This window comes from Hippocampus bargibanti, linkage group LG18 (assembly GCF_051943395.1).
Source record: "Hippocampus bargibanti isolate YZ-2025 linkage group LG18, ASM5194339v1, whole genome shotgun sequence".
NCBI classification, from domain to species: Eukaryota; Metazoa; Chordata; class Actinopteri; order Syngnathiformes; family Syngnathidae; genus Hippocampus; species Hippocampus bargibanti.
Genome location: NC_142751.1, coordinates 3,178,347 through 3,195,657, shown reverse-complemented (window position 1 = coordinate 3,195,657; position 17,311 = coordinate 3,178,347). Strand labels below are relative to the sequence as shown.

General features: G+C 47.6%; 1 protein-coding gene across 3 annotated transcripts in view; it reads left to right on the top strand.

Moving 5' to 3' along the window:
• Positions 1-13,993, top strand: part of col5a1 (collagen type V alpha 1 chain) — a 40,389-nt gene extending 26,396 nt beyond the window's left edge. The window contains exons 34-67 of one of the 3 annotated variants that reach the window (XM_089021157.1): positions 528-572; positions 678-731; positions 811-855; positions 932-985; positions 1,090-1,143; positions 1,232-1,285; positions 1,470-1,577; positions 1,738-1,827; positions 2,028-2,081; positions 2,189-2,296; positions 2,417-2,524; positions 2,598-2,651; positions 2,729-2,782; positions 4,461-4,568; positions 4,642-4,695; positions 4,923-5,030; positions 5,256-5,309; positions 5,386-5,493; positions 5,559-5,612; positions 5,705-5,758; positions 5,836-5,889; positions 5,970-6,023; positions 6,141-6,248; positions 6,335-6,388; positions 6,474-6,527; positions 6,692-6,799; positions 7,036-7,089; positions 7,167-7,202; positions 7,286-7,339; positions 7,404-7,671; positions 7,744-7,856; positions 11,203-11,271; positions 12,296-12,529; positions 12,610-13,993. In XM_089021157.1, the coding sequence (XP_088877283.1) occupies positions 528-572; positions 678-731; positions 811-855; positions 932-985; positions 1,090-1,143; positions 1,232-1,285; positions 1,470-1,577; positions 1,738-1,827; positions 2,028-2,081; positions 2,189-2,296; positions 2,417-2,524; positions 2,598-2,651; positions 2,729-2,782; positions 4,461-4,568; positions 4,642-4,695; positions 4,923-5,030; positions 5,256-5,309; positions 5,386-5,493; positions 5,559-5,612; positions 5,705-5,758; positions 5,836-5,889; positions 5,970-6,023; positions 6,141-6,248; positions 6,335-6,388; positions 6,474-6,527; positions 6,692-6,799; positions 7,036-7,089; positions 7,167-7,202; positions 7,286-7,339; positions 7,404-7,671; positions 7,744-7,856; positions 11,203-11,271; positions 12,296-12,529; positions 12,610-12,756 (2,829 nt within the window). In that variant the 3' untranslated portion in view covers positions 12,757-13,993. Of the gene's footprint in view, positions 1-527; positions 573-677; positions 732-810; positions 856-931; positions 986-1,089; positions 1,144-1,231; positions 1,286-1,469; positions 1,578-1,737; positions 1,828-2,027; positions 2,082-2,188; positions 2,297-2,416; positions 2,525-2,597; positions 2,652-2,728; positions 2,783-4,460; positions 4,569-4,641; positions 4,696-4,922; positions 5,031-5,255; positions 5,310-5,385; positions 5,494-5,558; positions 5,613-5,704; positions 5,759-5,835; positions 5,890-5,969; positions 6,024-6,140; positions 6,249-6,334; positions 6,389-6,473; positions 6,528-6,691; positions 6,800-7,035; positions 7,090-7,166; positions 7,203-7,285; positions 7,340-7,403; positions 7,672-7,743; positions 7,857-11,089; positions 11,159-11,202; positions 11,272-12,295; positions 12,530-12,609 lie in introns of all 3 variants that reach the window. The other 2 variants (XM_089021159.1, XM_089021160.1) reach the window with 2 other exon arrangements.
• The last annotated feature ends 3,318 nt before the right edge of the window (positions 13,994-17,311 follow it).

The window sequence follows — 17,311 nt, the reverse complement described above, 5'->3', positions numbered from 1 at the left end:
ACACAAGTTGTGCGGAGGTGTCGGTTGTCCTTTTAAACTATACAAAATGTACCTTATTTTCTGTATAATAAATGTGCTATTTAATTGTAATTAAAGAAATAAACTGTACTGTATAATAGTCGTTTTGTTGACCTTTGTGATGTCTGTCAATGGATGGTATCAATGGTCGACTTGGCGTACTAGTACTGGGACAGCTAAGTCACACAAACGCACACCTCGTTGGTGTTTTTCGATGATCTTCTTCCGCTCGACCGTCATTCTCTTTTGTGTCCTCTTCGGCTTAACACTAACCTGTGGGTGGGATCTTTTTTGGTCCCATAATAGCAAAAGTACTCCACTCCATAACAAACCACGTCCGCACTCAAAGAAAGGGGGTGATGGAAAGTCCGCGACCCACCGTTAGCCAAGACTATATGCTCGCAAATTCAATGTTCGTGAGGTGAAAAGTTCGTGAGCTAAAGCGTTTGTAAGCTGAAGTATCACTGTATTGTTTTTCACCTTCCTTTTTATTTGTTTTATTTCCGCAGGGAACGGCGGGAAAGCCAGGACCGCGAGGCCAGCGAGGGCCGACGGTGAGTGTTGAGAGCCGCCTTGGCGCCGCTGATCACGATAAGGAATCCTGTCTGGTGACTCGAAGCACTTGCCGCAATCTGTTAACCCTTCCTCCTTTTCCTTAGGGCCCTCGGGGTGAAAGAGGCCCCAGAGGACCCACGGGGAAAGCTGGACCTAAAGTGCGCACAACTTTTGACTTTCCACGTCGACTCGATGCTCTTTTTTTCAAAGCTCATTGGAATTGTTCTATTTCTGCAGGGCAACTCGGGGACCGACGGACCACCGGGACCTGCCGGCGAGAGGGTGAGTTGACTTTGCGAGATCTCTAAGAGCTCTTCCCAATCACTCCATTCACAAAGTGCCCTTGTTTGGGTTTCAGGGTCTGCCCGGACCTCAGGGGCCAACAGGATTCCCTGGACCAAAAGGCCCACCTGTAAGAAATCCCACTGCCATTTCAAAATAAAAAACTCATTCAACTTTGACACGAAATGGGTCCACTTCCTGCATTGTAACGAATGGCTTTGTGTGCTTTCTCAGGGTCCTGCCGGCAAAGACGGACTTCCTGGACACCCTGGCCAGAGAGGAGAGACGGTGAGTGGTCACCTAAAAAAGCAATCCTCTATCATGTCTTCAGACAAGTCCCGTCCGTTTGTCTCATGTGGTTTTCTTCAACACGCAGGGATTTCAAGGAAAGACCGGCCCTCCCGGTCCCCCGGGCGTTGTTGGACCTCAGGTGAGTACTTGTTTCTACCCACCCGAACCTTTAAATCAACCTGGTTTGTGGGAATTGGGGGGGTGGGGGATTCCCAAATGATGACAGAAAAATGGGGGGCAGAAATCAGTCCCTGGGCCATTAAGATTTTGACACTATGGCTTATCAAAAACAGAACAAAGGAGTCAACCGGTTTTTGTGACAGGGACCAACAGGCGAGACCGGACCAATGGGAGATCGTGGCCACCCAGGACCCCCGGGCCCACCCGGTGAGCAAGGTCTTCCCGGAGCCGCTGGAAAAGAAGGCGCTAAGGTGAGCCCAAAATGTCGGAGAGGGGAGGTAGTCTGCGTTCGACAAGAGTGAAGCCTCGGTTGTTCACTGTGAAGGTTGAACGAATGGGCTCGTCACTGAAATCTTAATGTTTTTGATGCTAAAAGATGTACTATACCTGTAAACCTTTTTATTTTTTTAGGGTGACCCAGGACCCTCTGGCCCCGCCGGTAAGGACGGCCCACCTGGCCCGCGAGGCTTCCCCGGAGAGCGCGGACTGCCCGGCCCCGTGGTCAGTGTCCTCGTCTTTCCGTGTGTTGATTGTGTAACGCTCGCGAAGCTTAGGGAGATCTTGTGTGGCTTCCATAAGACCGCCAATATGATCCCACTATGTCAGTAGCAGGGGTAGTCAGACTTTGAAACGGAGCCAGAAGTCAACATTTTGAAAAGCCAAAGCGAAAGATGTTGTGAAACCTCTGCTTGCGTTTTCAGGGGGCTCACGGTCTGAAAGGCAACGAGGGTCCTCATGGCCCACCCGGCCCAGCTGTAAGTCGTACCTCTGCCGCCCTGTCGCAATTGCTAGCCACACTTAGATATGTGGCCCGGTCCCGTCAAAAGTGGAACGTGACGACGAAGGACCTTTTGTGCAACAGGGATCTCCCGGCGAACGCGGTCCCGCAGGCCCCGCCGGTCCCACCGGCCTACCCGGGCGACCCGGGCCCCAAGGACCCCCAGGCCCTGCAGGAGAGAAAGGTGGCCCGGTAAGGAAGTCTGGAGTGAAGTGACCACTCGAGCCGAATTTTCCGGGCAATGGGAAAGCGTCGCAAGATGGAAAAACTATCCGACCGAGTTTATGCAATCGTGCTTGAAATTGTCCTCAGGGAGAGAAAGGACCTCAAGGCCCAGCCGGAAGAGATGGTATTCAGGGTCCGGTGGGTCTACCGGGACCGGGGGGACCCCCTGGGCCGCCCGGAGAGGACGGGGACAAGGTGAGCTGTTTTACATTCGCATTTTGGTAGGGAAAGTTTCAAATTTGCCCACCTGACAGCTTTTGTTTCTCAGGGAGAACTGGGAGAACCCGGCCAGAAAGGAAGCAAAGGTGACAAAGGCGAGCATGTGAGTTTGGGCCCATCTTTTCCACCATCTTTCATCTTGCATTGTTGTCCAATAACATGCGCCTTGAAATCTAACAGGGTCCACCCGGCCCCACTGGACCCCAAGGACCCGTCGGAGCTCCCGGTCCTGCTGTGAGTGATTTACAGTGATACCTCGGTTTACGAACCCCTTGGCTTACGAACCTTTTGGTTTACGAACATTAAATTTATGAAAAATTTACCTTGGCATACGAACGTTTTTCGTACACGGTGCTGCCTCAATGAGTGATGTGTCGTTCTCGAACAAGCCTGTTCTTCTAACAACAAAATGGCAGCCGACTGTTTTTGTCCTCTATTCCCCGCCCCCAGTCTTCGGTTATAGCCATGTGATTGGTCAAGAACGCAGCAGTGAGGGGAGGTGGTTTAAACATTAAAGAGACAGGCAGACGACAGTGAGTTTCAACTTTGATAGACAGAGTGTAGACTGCAAGGTTAAAATATCCCATCAATCAGGCTCCAAAAACACAAGCCATCTGTACACTTGATGCAAAAAGCTATCAACCCAGCTAAACAGAACACAATAGATGAGGAACTAGATAAAATTATCACAGAAAGCAACTACAAGTCAAGTCGTCAAATGGTGAAAGACGAAGGTTAGTTCCTCATCAAGTGTTTAATGCTGAGGAAACCAGCCACTCCATTCCATCAAGCCATCAATGACCATCACAAAGGTAAATAAAACGACTTTATTATACAGTAAAGCTTATTTCTTTAATTATAATACCATAGCACATTTATTATACATAAAATAAGGTATATTTTGTGTAGTTTTAAAGGACAACCGACGTCTCCGGACAAGTTGTGTCCATAATTTGTAAAATGGCTTCAAATGACTTCTACTCAGCGTATTTTTAAAAGATTCCACCGCATATAGCTATATTTTACATTTTAAGACTCGCACTGAATATTCAGGAAGTCTTGTTTTTGAGTTGGTGACGAGTCCATACGTGACATCACTAAAGGAACGCCCCCTGACCGAAAAAAAGACACATTTTAGCAGTCCTTCCATCACATCAATGTATTTTGCTTTATTGTTTGGTCTGAAAACCTTGTGTTGCACCCAAAAGCCGCCAGAAGAGGGTGTCCAAGCGCCATATAAGAAATTTATCAGCCTGTGGAAACGTAGGTGGCCACAGGAGGTCGCCATTTTGTGCCTCTTTTCTGGTGATCGTTTCTCCCCAATGATGCCTCAAAATGGCATGGAGTAAATTCTTTAATCGATTGCAAACATGTATGCTTTCCTCTTCAGAACTACTTGAATCATATTCATAACAGGAGGTGTAACAAGAAAGCATATTCTCCGAATCTAAAGCCATTGTTTTGATTCTCAAGCAATGCAAGACGTCTTGACGTGATGTCACAGACTGGGGGCGGGACTTTCTGAAAATGCCCAATTCGCAGCTCAATTTTTTGCAGATTTTGGTCACTTTAAGTCATTTTTATTGGTGTTTTGCATTTGAATAAAAATATGATACTGCGTGTTTTGGGTATTTTAGATGCTATAAAAAGTTTTTCTGATGTCAAAAAAGTGACATCGGTTGTCCTTTAAGGCTTGAAAAATTATAAAGTAGAAAATTATGTTTTATGGGCACCTGGGAACGGATTATTCTCATTTTAATGGTTTCCTATGGGAAACTATTTTTTGGGATACACACTTTTCGCCTTACACACTCTGTTTGGGAACCAATTAAGTTCGTAAGCCAAGGTATCACTGTACTTTAGTCTGCGTGAAATTGGCCCTTGACTTGTTTTATCTACTTCGGGCATGTAGGGAGCAGATGGCGAGCCCGGTCCCCGAGGTCAGCAGGGTCTTTTTGGCCAGAAGGGAGACGAGGGATCCCGAGGCTTCCCCGGACCCCCGGGCCCGGTTGGGCTGCAGGTAAGGAAAAGCTAAGATCTGTTCAGGGAAACCGGCGGAATGGATTGATTGATGCACCTCTTATTTTCCGCAGGGATTGCCGGGTCCACCTGGTGAAAAAGGGGAAACGGGCGATGTTGGTCAGATGGTAAGTAAGCTTGACACAGGAGAAAAGCGCATTCAGTGCGTACGTTATGACTCACAATGAGACACGCGCTGCTCCGCTAATGGAGGTCAGTTCCAATGAAGACCACTAAGCTTCATTTGGGGGTTCATCTGGATCACCGCCAGAGCCCATCAAGAGAACGGCTGCTTCAAAGACTGCAACGCAGCAGCCGCTTGCCAGAATATGTTTCAACGTGCCTTTTCTTTCAGGGTCCACCCGGTCCACCCGGACCAAGAGGCCCCTCCGGACCCCCTGGCGCCGACGGCCCTCAGGGACCTCCCGGTGGTATTGGCAACCCCGGTGCCGTTGGGGAGAAAGTAAGGCTTTCTTCTTCTGTTGTCGCTGTGTTTGCAGTTTTTACACACATGGGGTCTTTTATCATCAAAATGGAAATGGACCTTCATTGGGCCTTCAACTTGCGGGTGCTTCTGCCAGAGCTGGCCTCAGTCAATCTCGCCCCCTTTTTTTGACTCTATGCGTCCGGCGACATCTTTCCTGACATGTCTCTCGTCTCCCGTCCGTTTTCTTCCTTTCTTCTCTAGGGAGATGCTGGTGAGACTGGAGAGCCCGGTCTTCAGGGAGATGGCGGTCCACCGGTGAGTAGCCACGGGACATTTCGGTCAGGCCCGTTGCTGCTACACTCGACGTTCATTTGTGCCGCCGTGATTTCAGGGACCTAGAGGAGAGCGAGGGGAGAAGGGAGAGGCCGGTCCAGCGGGCACCGCTGGACCGCCTGGACCCAAGGGTCCGCCTGGAGATGACGGTCCCAAAGGCAGCCCCGTAAGTTCTCATGTCGTTGCCGTTTGTATTGAAAGGTGACCTAAAGCCACTGCGTTGACTTTAAGGGTCCGAGCGGCTTCCCCGGTGATCCAGGTCCGCCCGGAGAGCCCGGTCCGGCCGTACGTATGACATCAAATCCGCCAGCGCGCAAACTCTGAACATGTCGTCGGCTCCCGAATCTCAAAGGCTGGACTGTGGTTGTGTTGCACAGGGATTAGATGGCCCCGCCGGTGACAAAGGAGATGACGGCGAGGCCGGTCAAGCTGTGAGTGTGCCACAATTGCTTCTAAATCGCACTCGAATGGTGATGCCTGTTGTTCATTTGAGAACGTTTCTAACTAGGGTTCCCCTGGACCCACTGGAGAATCTGGTCCCTCTGGACCACCAGGAAAGCGAGTGAGTGTGCTGCTCCCGTGCTCATCGTTTCTACCCGTCGCCCTCCAAGGCAATAATTGAGCCATGTTTCCCCCAAACAGGGACCACCCGGAGTTACGGGACCTGAGGGAAGACAAGGGGAGAAGGGAACCAAGGTAAAAATGCAGAATCGCACACCCCCGACTCCCCCCCAAAAAAACAGAAAACTACCAACATGACATTCGGCCCAAGCTGAAGCCAAAATCATTTGTGTGTGTGTCCGTGGCAAAAAGGGAGAGCCCGGTTTGGAAGGTCCTCAAGGAAAGACCGGACCTGTAGGACCTCAAGGGTCGCCTGGCAAACCCGGTTCTGAAGGCCTGAGAGGAATCCCTGGCCCTGTTGTAAGTTGTAAGACGGTGAAGGGGAAAAAAACAAACCAAGCTCAATTCTGTGTGTGAGCTCAACATTGCTGCTTTTTTGTGCCCAGGGGGAACAAGGTCTACCTGGCGCACCTGGTCCAGATGGACCTCCCGGGCCAATGGTGGTTTTGACTTTGACGGCAACATCTCGGCGTGTTGTTTGTGAGCCGGATACTAATCACGCTCTTATCTCCTCCAAAACCACAGGGTCCCCCAGGTCTACCCGGTTTGAAAGGAGACTCTGGTATCAAAGGAGAGAAGGTGAGGCAACAAACTGCAACCAGAAAGCCCCTCGGCCGAAGCCATCGTGGCGTTAGATCGTCGGCCAAAGCCATCGCGGCGTTAGATCGTCGGCCGAAGCCATCGCGGCGTTCGATCGCCGGTCGGCGCCTTATTGACGAGCCGCCTACTCTCTGCCCCTCTAGGGCCACCCGGGTCTCATCGGTCTTATTGGACCTCCAGGAGAGCAGGGAGAAAAGGGCGACCGGGGTCTTCCCGGCCCGGCGGGAACTGCTGGCCCCAAAGGAGACAACGTGAGTGAATCGAGGGGGGCGGACTGGATCTTCCTCAGTCTTCGCCGACCATTTTAAAGACTGCCTCAGTAAGGGAGAAGAGTTTGGAGCGATTTGGGTCCCTGGGGTGTCGTATATTTGTGCTTGGGTGTACATGGCGCCCCCCATTTGGACCTCTTCACCGAGGATCGCGCTCTCCATATATTGCAGAAGCCCGCAACAAAGGAGCCAAAATGACCACTTTTTTCTTTGTGTAGGGAATCGCCGGTCCTTCGGGTCCTCTCGGCCCCCTTGGCCCGCCCGGATTACCAGTAAGACTTTGCCATTGCTACGTTCCTGAGTGTCGTGTGATGAAATCCCGCTGACATTTTCCACTTTATGTTGGCAGGGTCCCCCCGGTCCAAAAGGCGCTAAAGGCTCATCTGTAAGTATGTCTGCCCAACGCTATCCTTTGCTTCATTTGCGTTTCCAAGCGCCACGCTCGAAGCTTGCTTGCTTCCTTTTCAGGGTCAAACCGGACCAAAGGGAGAGATGGGTTCGCAGGGAATCCCCGGACCTCCGGTAAGACACACCCGACCCAATTCCGACGGACAGTTGGACAAAGTCTTTTCTGTGGCCGTAACAGGGCCCCCCGGGCGACGTGATCCACCCGCTGCCCCTCCAAGCCTCCACTAAGGGCCGCTCGCGCAGGAACATCGACGCCAGCCAGATGCTGGATGACGAGGCGGCCGACGCCACCTACAAGGATTACGACGACGGCATGGAGGAGATCTTTGGCTCCCTCAACTCGCTCAAGCTGGAGATCGAGCAGATGAAACATCCGCTGGGCACCCAGTCCAACCCCGCCCGTACCTGCAAAGACTTGCAGCTGTGCCACCCGGACTTCCCCGACGGTTGGTATCCCCCTGCCGCCGTCCCTTTAGCCCAAGACCCCCGCACACCACGCCTCTTGTGACTCTCCGCAGGCGAGTACTGGATCGATCCCAACCAGGGATGCTCCCGGGACTCCTTCAAGGTTTACTGTAACTTCACGGCGGGTGGCGAGAGTTGCATCTTCCCCGACAAGAAGTCCGAAGGGGTGAGTCGGCGTGCCGCCATTTTGCCACCTCACCTGTTGACGGTGGCGAAGGACGTGGATTTCATGGCTCAGCTTTTCAGCAGTGCTACGTCTGAATCAATCCTGACTGAAAAAAGGGTGGTGTGATTTACTACAAGTCCAATAGAGGGCACCGTTAGCCAGGAAATAACTGTCCAACTTTAATTCTTTAATTATTTTTGAAAAGTCCATCTTGAAAATGGCTAGATTGGTAAATCTTCAGCCATTGTGGCTTGACAAACCCGCTATTAAATCAACACAACAATATTTGCTTATGCAGCTCGCTACTGATACAGTGTGCTAGCTCTGGCCAGTATGCGCTGATCACTAGCTAATCATGCAAAAACACGTGACGTTGCCAGCGCCATCCAGCAGGCCTTGGGTTGATTGGTTCGAGCAACAGTTTAATCGACACATTTGATACTCAAGGGCCTGCAGAACAGATTGTGAAAGCGTCCAGGGGGATTTCTGACCCCGGTAACAAATGATGGCTGGAATGTGATTGGTTGAATGCTGAAGTACGAAAACAAATGTCTGGAAGCAGCGCAACAGGGGAAAAGTCTTGAAAGGAAGCTGGAAGACAATTTGTAATTAATTAAGAAACATTCATGGACAAAATACAGTGATACCTCAGTTTACGAACGCTTCAAACCTTTCGCCTTACGAACATAATTTCGCGAGGATATAATCTTGGCTAAGGAACTAATTTTGGGTGGACGAACCAAACCATACAGCGCCATGGTGGCTGGCGGACTAGTTTTCCACACTCCCTTTCTTTAAGTGCAGATGTGGTTTGTTATCGAGTGGAGTACTTTTGCTATTATGGGAGCGAAAAAGACCCCACCACAGGCTAGTGTTAAGCCGAAGAGGACATTAAAGAAATAGACGGTCAAGCAGAAGGAAATGATCGAAAAACACCTACGAGGTGTGCGTTTGTGTAATTTAGCTGTCCCAATACCATTATGCTAAGTCGACCATTGCTACCATCCATTGACAATTACCATCACAAAGAAAAAAATAAAACGACTTGATTATAAGGTAAAGTTTATTTCTTTAATTACAATCCAATAGCACGTTTATTATACATAAAATAGGGTATGTTTTGTGTACTTTTAAGGCTTATTTGGTAGAAAATTATATTATATGGGGACCTGGGGATGGATTATTCTCATTTTAATGGTTTCTTATGGGAAATAAATGTTTGGCAGACGAACTTTTCGCCTTACACACACTTTCTAGGAACCAATTAAGTTCGTAAGCTGAGGTATCACTGTATCATTCACAACAGTCTATGATTCCTATATTTTTAGGCCAGCAGAGAAGGCTTTGCAGATGCCTGAAGAATGGAGACGGAGTGTACTCGTGCACATTTTTAAGGACATAGGAGATGTGCAGAGTTGTACAACTACAGAGGAATAAAGTTGATGAGCGATACAATGAAACTCTGGGAAAGAGTAGTTGAAGCTAGAGAGAGAGATAAAGAGGTGGAGGATTTTAAGTACTTGGGGTCAACTGTCCAGAGCAATGGAGAGTGTGGAAAAAAAGGTGAAGAAGCGTGTCCAGGCAGGCTGGAGCAGCTGGAGAAAAATATCAGGTGAGATGTGTGATAGAAGGGTTTTAGCTCGAATGAAAGGAAAAGTGTATAAAACAGTGGTGAGACCAGCCATGATGTTTGGACTGGAGACAGTGCCACTGAAGAAAAGACAGGAAGCAGACCTGGAGGTAGCAGAGCTGAAGATGTTGAGGTTTTCTTTGGGAGTGACCAGGTTGGATAGGATCAGGAATGGGTACATTAGAGGGGCAACTCATATTAGAGGCTTTGGAGAGAAAGTCAGAGAAGCCAGACTGAGATGGTTTGGACATGTCCAGAGGAGAGAGAGTGACTATATCGGGAGAAGGCATCTGAGCCTTGAACTGCCAGGCAGGAGACCAAGAGGAGGTTTATGGATGTGGTCAAAGAGGACATGAAGGTCGCTGGTGTGAGAGAAGAGGATGCACAAAACCGGGATAGATGGAGGACATTGATTCGCTGTGCAACCCCTGAGGGGATAAGCCGAAAGGAAAAGAAGAAGAGGAGAGAAGGCTTTGCAGGCCTTGACTGCCCGTTGAGCGCATTCGATCAGCTGGGTGGAAATAATTTCCGCACCACAGTTTTTTTCTCTTTTACTTATACTTCGTGCTCTGACACATTAATCTGATCATTCTTATTTTGGAGCATCCAGATTGTTTTTGGGGTGGTGCCCCAGCTGACAATGAGCAATTTCTCCCCTGTGAGACAAATCCAGCTTTTCTCTTCTTCCCATCTTGACCTAATTTCTGTGAAAACAAAAAAAAAAAACCCAGAGTGAATGATGCACATGACCTTCCGGCACTCTTCCGGTTTGGCACTCTTTAAAGGACAACCGACACCTCCGGACAAGTTGTGTCCATAATTTGTGAATTCACTTGAAATGACTTTGACTGAGCGTATTTTACAAAGATTCCACCGCATATAGCTATATTTTACCTTTTAAGACTCGCGCTGAATATTCAGGAAGTCTTGTTTTCGAGTTGGTGCCCTGACCGAAAAACTGACACACAATGCTTTGTTTGGAGTCCTGACGGCTCGAATTGATCCAAAAGGACTTCTTTCATCGATTGCAAACATTTATGCTTTCCTCTTCAGAACTATTTGAATCATATTCATAACTGGATGAGTAACAAGAAAGCATTGTCTCCGAATCTGAAGTCATTGTTTTGATTCTAGAGCAAGGCAAGACTCGCTGCCGTGACATCACGAACAAGGGGGCGGGACCTTCTGAAACGCTGCATCTCCGGGGTCATTTTGAAATAGTTTTGGGACACTTTAACTCATTTTTATTGTTTTTTTTGCATTTGACTAAAAATATCAGTGTGTGTTTTAGGTATTTTAGATGCTATAAAACGTTTTTCTGATGTCAATTGGGAAACAACAAAAATAGTGTCGGTTGTCCTTTAAATGGCAGCGCAGCGGGCCCAGCCGGCTCACCCTTTTTGACGGCGGCAATCAGCCACCGGCTGCGCTTTGCTCTGGCTAAAGGGGCACCGCCGTATTTTCTCCATTTTGGCAGATGTGGACAGCGACCCCCTCCCCTGCTCCTCTAGAAGGGGTAAACTCGTCATTGTCCTGCCCCCCAACCCCCAGGAGGACAAGACTAAACATTTTTCCTTCCTGCACCCCCCACCCCTCCCCCCAGGCTAGACTCACCTCCTGGTTAAAGGAGAAACCCGGCTCCTGGTTCAGTGAATTCAAACGCGGTAAACTGGTAAGCTGGCCTTTCCCTGAATGGCTCTTATATGGTTTTTACAGAGCAAAATGGCAAAATGGCCCAAAGACTCGCCGGGTACTTGGTATAGTCACTACAAGAGAGGTTCCCTGGTAAGTGCCCCCCCCCCCCCCTCCCCAACCAGGCTGGGATTGGACAGGCCGTGCATGGCTACGGTACAGCACCTAAACTGCAGCGCATCGCTCCAGAAAAAAAGTAAAAGAAGGGATATTTGGCCGAAATGTCGGAGGAGCCTAATTTTGGGGAAGGTCCACCACGACCAGCGTGCATGACCTTTGGCTCCATTCCCAGATTTGTTTTCCGGGAGTCATGTGGCGAGGCAGGAGGGTTGTGCGCGGCACACGCGGGCTGCACTGGTGGCGGTGTATGACTTGGCATGACACGGATGCATGCTCCGTCTGTCCCAAAGCGGAACTGGGACGGACGCATGGACGGGTGGCTTGTCGGAAACTAAAGCTATTTAGATGGGGACGATGAAGAGGTAACATATGCTGGTGGGGGGGCATGGCCACGGAAACTCTTTGAGCTACTTGATGCTGAAACGCTACGTTGGAGTTTTGGTTTTCAAAGGCAAATTCATCACCTTGACTGGAAACCGCTTTTGCGTCGGGCTCTTCTCCTAAATTATGAAGGGAAGCATTTGGGGGGGGGTGGCTCCAACTCCAGCGTACCTTTTAAAGCATTAGCATGGCTCGGGAGGTGCATGTGAGTTAATGGGGGGGGGGGGGGGGGGTGTGAATGCAAAGTGCATGCGGGAGACAAAACCATGCTTTGCTGCTCCGCATGTGCCCCTTTGTCAGGAAAGTGCGGACCTCCACGGATCTCTCTCACGGTTGGTACATGCGCACCGGCTCGTCATTGGCGCCGTGGTGATGGGACAAAATACCAAAAGGCCGGCCGCTGCGATGCCGGCCGGCAAAGCTAAAATCTCTCTCAAATACGTGCGCCTCCGAGACCAAATAGCATGGTGGTCGTGGATCCTCCAGAATTGTGCATCTTCATGATGTCCCGTCATGTAAATGCAGAATTTCGGGTGGTGACGGCGGCAAATGTCGTCCGTCACTGCCGGCGTCTAGTGAAGTGGAAGCAAGCCTGGCGGTTTGTTTTGTGGTGCAGCTCTCTTACGTGGACGCCGAGGGCAACCCCATCGGCGTGGTGCAGATGACCTTCATGCGCCTGCTGAGCGCCGCCGCCCGGCAGAATCTGACGTACAACTGCCACCAGTCGGTCGCCTGGCACGACCAGGAGGGCGACAACTACGACAAGGCCATCCGCCTCCTGGGCTCCAACGACGAGGAGATGTCGTACGACAACAACCCTTACATCCGGGCCGTGTTGGACGGCTGCGCGGTAAGCCAGCGCCGTTTGTTCCGCGCTGGCCAGCCGGCCGGCCATTGGGCTCAGCGTTTGCCGCTTTTTCTCTCCCACAGCTGAAAAAGGGCTACGACAGGACGGTGCTGGAGATCAACACCCCCAAGGTGGAGCAGGTGCCCTTCGTGGACATCATGTTCAACGACTTTGGAGGGCCCACGCAAAAGTTTGGCTTCGAAGTGGGCCCCGTCTGCTTCGCCGGCTGAAGATTGAGCAACAAAGAAAGGAAGAACAACAAACAGCAGCGCTCCATTTGGATTCCAGGACCGTTCTATTTGTAAAAAGGTTTTGCTTTGGGATTTTCTTTGTTCTCCATAAAGCCAAATTCTGTGGGATAAGAGGAAATAACCTTGAAACCTCAGCGTGTCCCCCCCAACCCATCACATGCAACTTTTTGAAACTGGATGATCACACGGCTGTCGTCTGCCGCCGCTGCGGACTCCATTTTGGCTCCTCCTTCCTGTCGCGCTCAATCTTGGCTTTATTGTTGGGAGCTTTCTTTGTGCAGAATTGTCCCACCCCTCCCTTCCCATTCTTTTAATATATAAATATAAATATATATATATATATATATATATAATTTTTATGTTTGTAAGTACATTCTGTATATTGATGCTGGTGTTTGTTTTGTTGCTCTCCTGGCTTCTAATCGTGCATGTGACGCAAACCACTGGCCGGTGGTGCGGCCGTGACGTCATTGTCATCAATGGCGTGTAAAGAAAAAAGGCATCAAATGAGGGACAAAAAAAATTGGGATACTCCTTTGTATGAATGTAAATAAAAAGAAAGAACAATAGAAGTTCAAACGATTTGCAACATACACACTTGACAGAAATAAACATCGGATGACATCACCTGAAAATCGGAAGAACTTGGGTGCTATTTTTCTCTTCTGTGGTGCTACGCTTTGGATCTTTTCACTGCATACTATCCATTTTGTTCTCAAGAGCCAGGAAGGAATCCAAAGAGTTTTTTGTTTTGTTGATGTTCTTTATGAAAAATAAACTGCAAAAAGGCTTTAAAGTTGACATTTCGAATGGGAAAGGTGCTTTTTTTTAAATAACTGTTCAACCTATGCACTCCTTTACGCTTGACCACTAATGTCTTTTCACAGAATTTTGCACGGCCATTGACAGATGCTCCCTGTTGTTTGATCATCATGTGTTAAACATAATAAAAACGGAGAAAGAAATATGTGTCTTGAACAGTTTTCTCCTATGCTTTCTTGTTAAAAACCGGATAACTTTTCCTTTGACTGCCATTGTTTGGATTTCACGGTTTGTTTTTTTGTCAAAACTGTATGTGTGGCGTCACACGTGCGCACAAAATAAACTTTCCCCCTCCACCATTTTTCTACCCAAATGTCAATAAATCCAAATTGACTGTGGCCATCACTCCTTTGTATGTCTTTTGAAGCATTAAAACCCATCTGTATGCATGAAACGGTTACGTTTGCTCTCTTGTCGTTAGTCGCCGTCATTGGAATTGTGGCGGATTCACCGCGAAAGTAGTGCTGTGTCGTTCGCGAACGAGCCGGTTCATAGAGCCGGATTTCTGAAGTGAACGAAGAGAGCGGATCCTAACAAGGAGCTGTAATGGCAGCCGAGTTTTTTCCCTCTATTCCCCACCCCCAGTCTTCGGTTAATGCCACACGTGATTGGTCAAGGTCCGTGGTAGAGGCGGGACGGCAGAATTACAGACACACGCAGCAATGAGGAGAACGAGGAGTGGTTGGAGAAACAAGCACACTGTGAGTAGCACATGAAACAGGAAAGGGCTTTCTGATTCTGAAAAGACTTTCTCAAAGAATCATAGAGTGGGGCCTCGGTTTACTAACACCTTGCCTTACGAACGAACGTTTAATTTATGAAAATTAAACCTTGGCATACGCACTACTTTTGGGGATACACATGGAGCGCCGCCTCACCATGGCTGGCGGAGTAATCTTCGGCGAAAGAACACCAAACCACACGACCGAACAGTGCCCCAGACGGCCTACCTTTCCACACCCCCTTTCTCGGAGTGCTCACGTCGATCGTCTTCAAGGATTTTTTACGGATACTTTTGCTGTTATAGGACTGAAAAATACCTCACCACAGGCTCGTGTTCAGCCGAAGAAGGCACAAAATAAAATTACAGTCGAGGAGAAGAAGGCGGTCATCGAGAAACACAAACAATGTGTGCGTTAGTCTGATTTAACAGCCCAGTACCCATATACTAAGTCCAACATTGCTACCATCCTTCGCAACAAAGAAGCCATTAAAGGTGCGTGTGTTGCTAAAGGTGTTGCCGTGCTGTCAAAGCAACGGTCTCGGGCAATAGAAGTTAAAAAAACTTTTGTTAAAAGCAACTATCCGGCAACAGTGTGAATAAAGCAATCATATGCGAAAAAGCACGGCAAATTCACTCTGATATCACTATGCGGCAACCTGGAAGTTCGGCGCTTATTGATGATTTTAAAGCCAGCAACGGATGGTTCGAGAACTTTAAGCGCCGTACAGGGATTCACTGCGTTACTCGTCCTGGTAAAGCAGCCAGTTCTGACAGTAAAGCTGCCAAAGCTTACAAGGGATCATTCCTCGAACTGGTGAAAGAAGAAGGCTACATTCCTCAGCAAGTATTTAATGCAGATGAGACCGGCCTTTTTTTGGAAAAAAATGCCTAACCGGACTTTTATAACACAGGAAGAAGTCTGAATCCCATTCCATCTAGCCATCAACGACCATCACAAAGGGAAATAAAACGACTTTATTATACAATGCAGTGTATTTCTTTCAGAACAATACAATATCACATTTATTATACATAGAATAAGGGATATTGTTTGTAGTTTTAAGGCTTATTTTGTTGAAAATTATATTTTATGGAGACATGGGAACGGATTATTCTCATTTTCATTCCATGGGAAATTATTTTTTGGGATACACACTTTTCTCCTTACACAGTCTGTCTGGGAACCAATTAAGTGAGTGAGCCAAGGTCCCACTGTATCAGAATCATATATGACAAAGAACGTGCTGCAGTACAAGAACGGGCCAAAAATGCCACAGCTGTTTGTCTAACAAGTGACTGCTGGACATCCCAAACCACGACATCCGAAATGTCAGTTACACGCCACTTTATTGAACATTTCAAAGTGGGGACATGTCTGCTGGATTGTTTTGAGTTCAATAAAAGACACATTTCTGAGAACTTAACAGAGGAGCTGGGGAGGTACTGCAGGATGCATGTACTGATTTGGAGCCATTTGAGCAGGTCAATGGTGACCTGTCTAGACCGGTACAGTGGACAAATGTTATCACATTATGCTGTAATTATTGTTCAATTATTATCAATTTTACTAGTTGGGATTACAATATTATTAATATGAAAAGCAAATTAGTGACAGCTGATCAACAGACCAGAGTAACAACAGGAAAAGTGAACATCCACTAACTCTGTGCACATATAAATAAAGCCATATCAATCAAAATATTTGACAGTGTTTTTTTACATGAGTAATTCGTTTTTTACATAATTGTACATGATTTTTGGTTGTTAATTAATTTAAGCAACAACAAAACTGAGGAGCCATTTGAGAGCCAGAAGAGCCGGATCTTGTAAGTGAGCCGAGCTAAAAGAACCGGCTCTCTGACAGAGCCGGATTTCCCATCACTACACGAAAGTGATTTGGAGATTTTTTTGGACGCACAGACCTTGTATTGCCATCGACTGCACATGCATGAAAATGTTTGCGCCTCTTCCCCATGTTGCTGACGCTACAAACTCACGGTTAAAAAAAAAATATATATATATATATATACAATACAGAAACGCGCGTGTGTGTCTCATCATTCAATAAATCACTGTATCGATTCACAAGTATATATATATATATATACACAATAAAGTCTCGTTATATCGATATTCAAGGGAGTCCGAAAAAATATTGATATAACCGGGACTATCGATATATCCGACCCTGTTTGCATGTAATTTTCTCCGTGCGTGCATAGAAATAGTATCGATATAACCGGGACTATCGATATATCCGATATCGATATAACGAGACTTTACTGTATATATATATATATATATATATATATATATATATATATATATATATATATATATATATATATATATATATATATATATATATATATATGTAACGGAGTTGTGCACTTAGATTATTAAAGTATGAAGGAAGTGACGCAACGGCGCACAGTGTGGCACCATGTCCCGCCCATAGTTTCCAGAACAATCAGGAGGAGATTCATGGTGAGTCGCAATTTTCTGATGGTCTCGATTAACGCGCATTTTCATGACAATATCTTATTTTGTTTCCCCTTTTGTACTGTCTAGTGTTATCTAATTAGTTCTGAAGGAAATAGATACATTTATTTAGATATATTAAACATTGCTCAAGATAAAACCTTAAAATAGTAAGTTTGATCAGTATCAATATTGCGTTGCTTGTAATCGATAGATAACAGAACAAAGAGGTGGTGTTTGGTTGGAGACTTATGTTTCAGGTGCCAGAAGATCTGAGGGGAGCCGGCTGGCAGACATAAAGGAAGTGTGAAATGACAACAGAACCAAATGCTGGACAACGCAGATGAAAGGAACTGACCAAACACTAACTCGGCAGGACGCAACTTGTGATCTACCTTCCACCAACGCCTGGAAGTCGGAGAACTACCTGGGAGCAGACACGTGAACCAGATCCCAGAAGGACCAAATGGGAACTTGATTTCTTTGTGTGGGCCACATTTGAATATG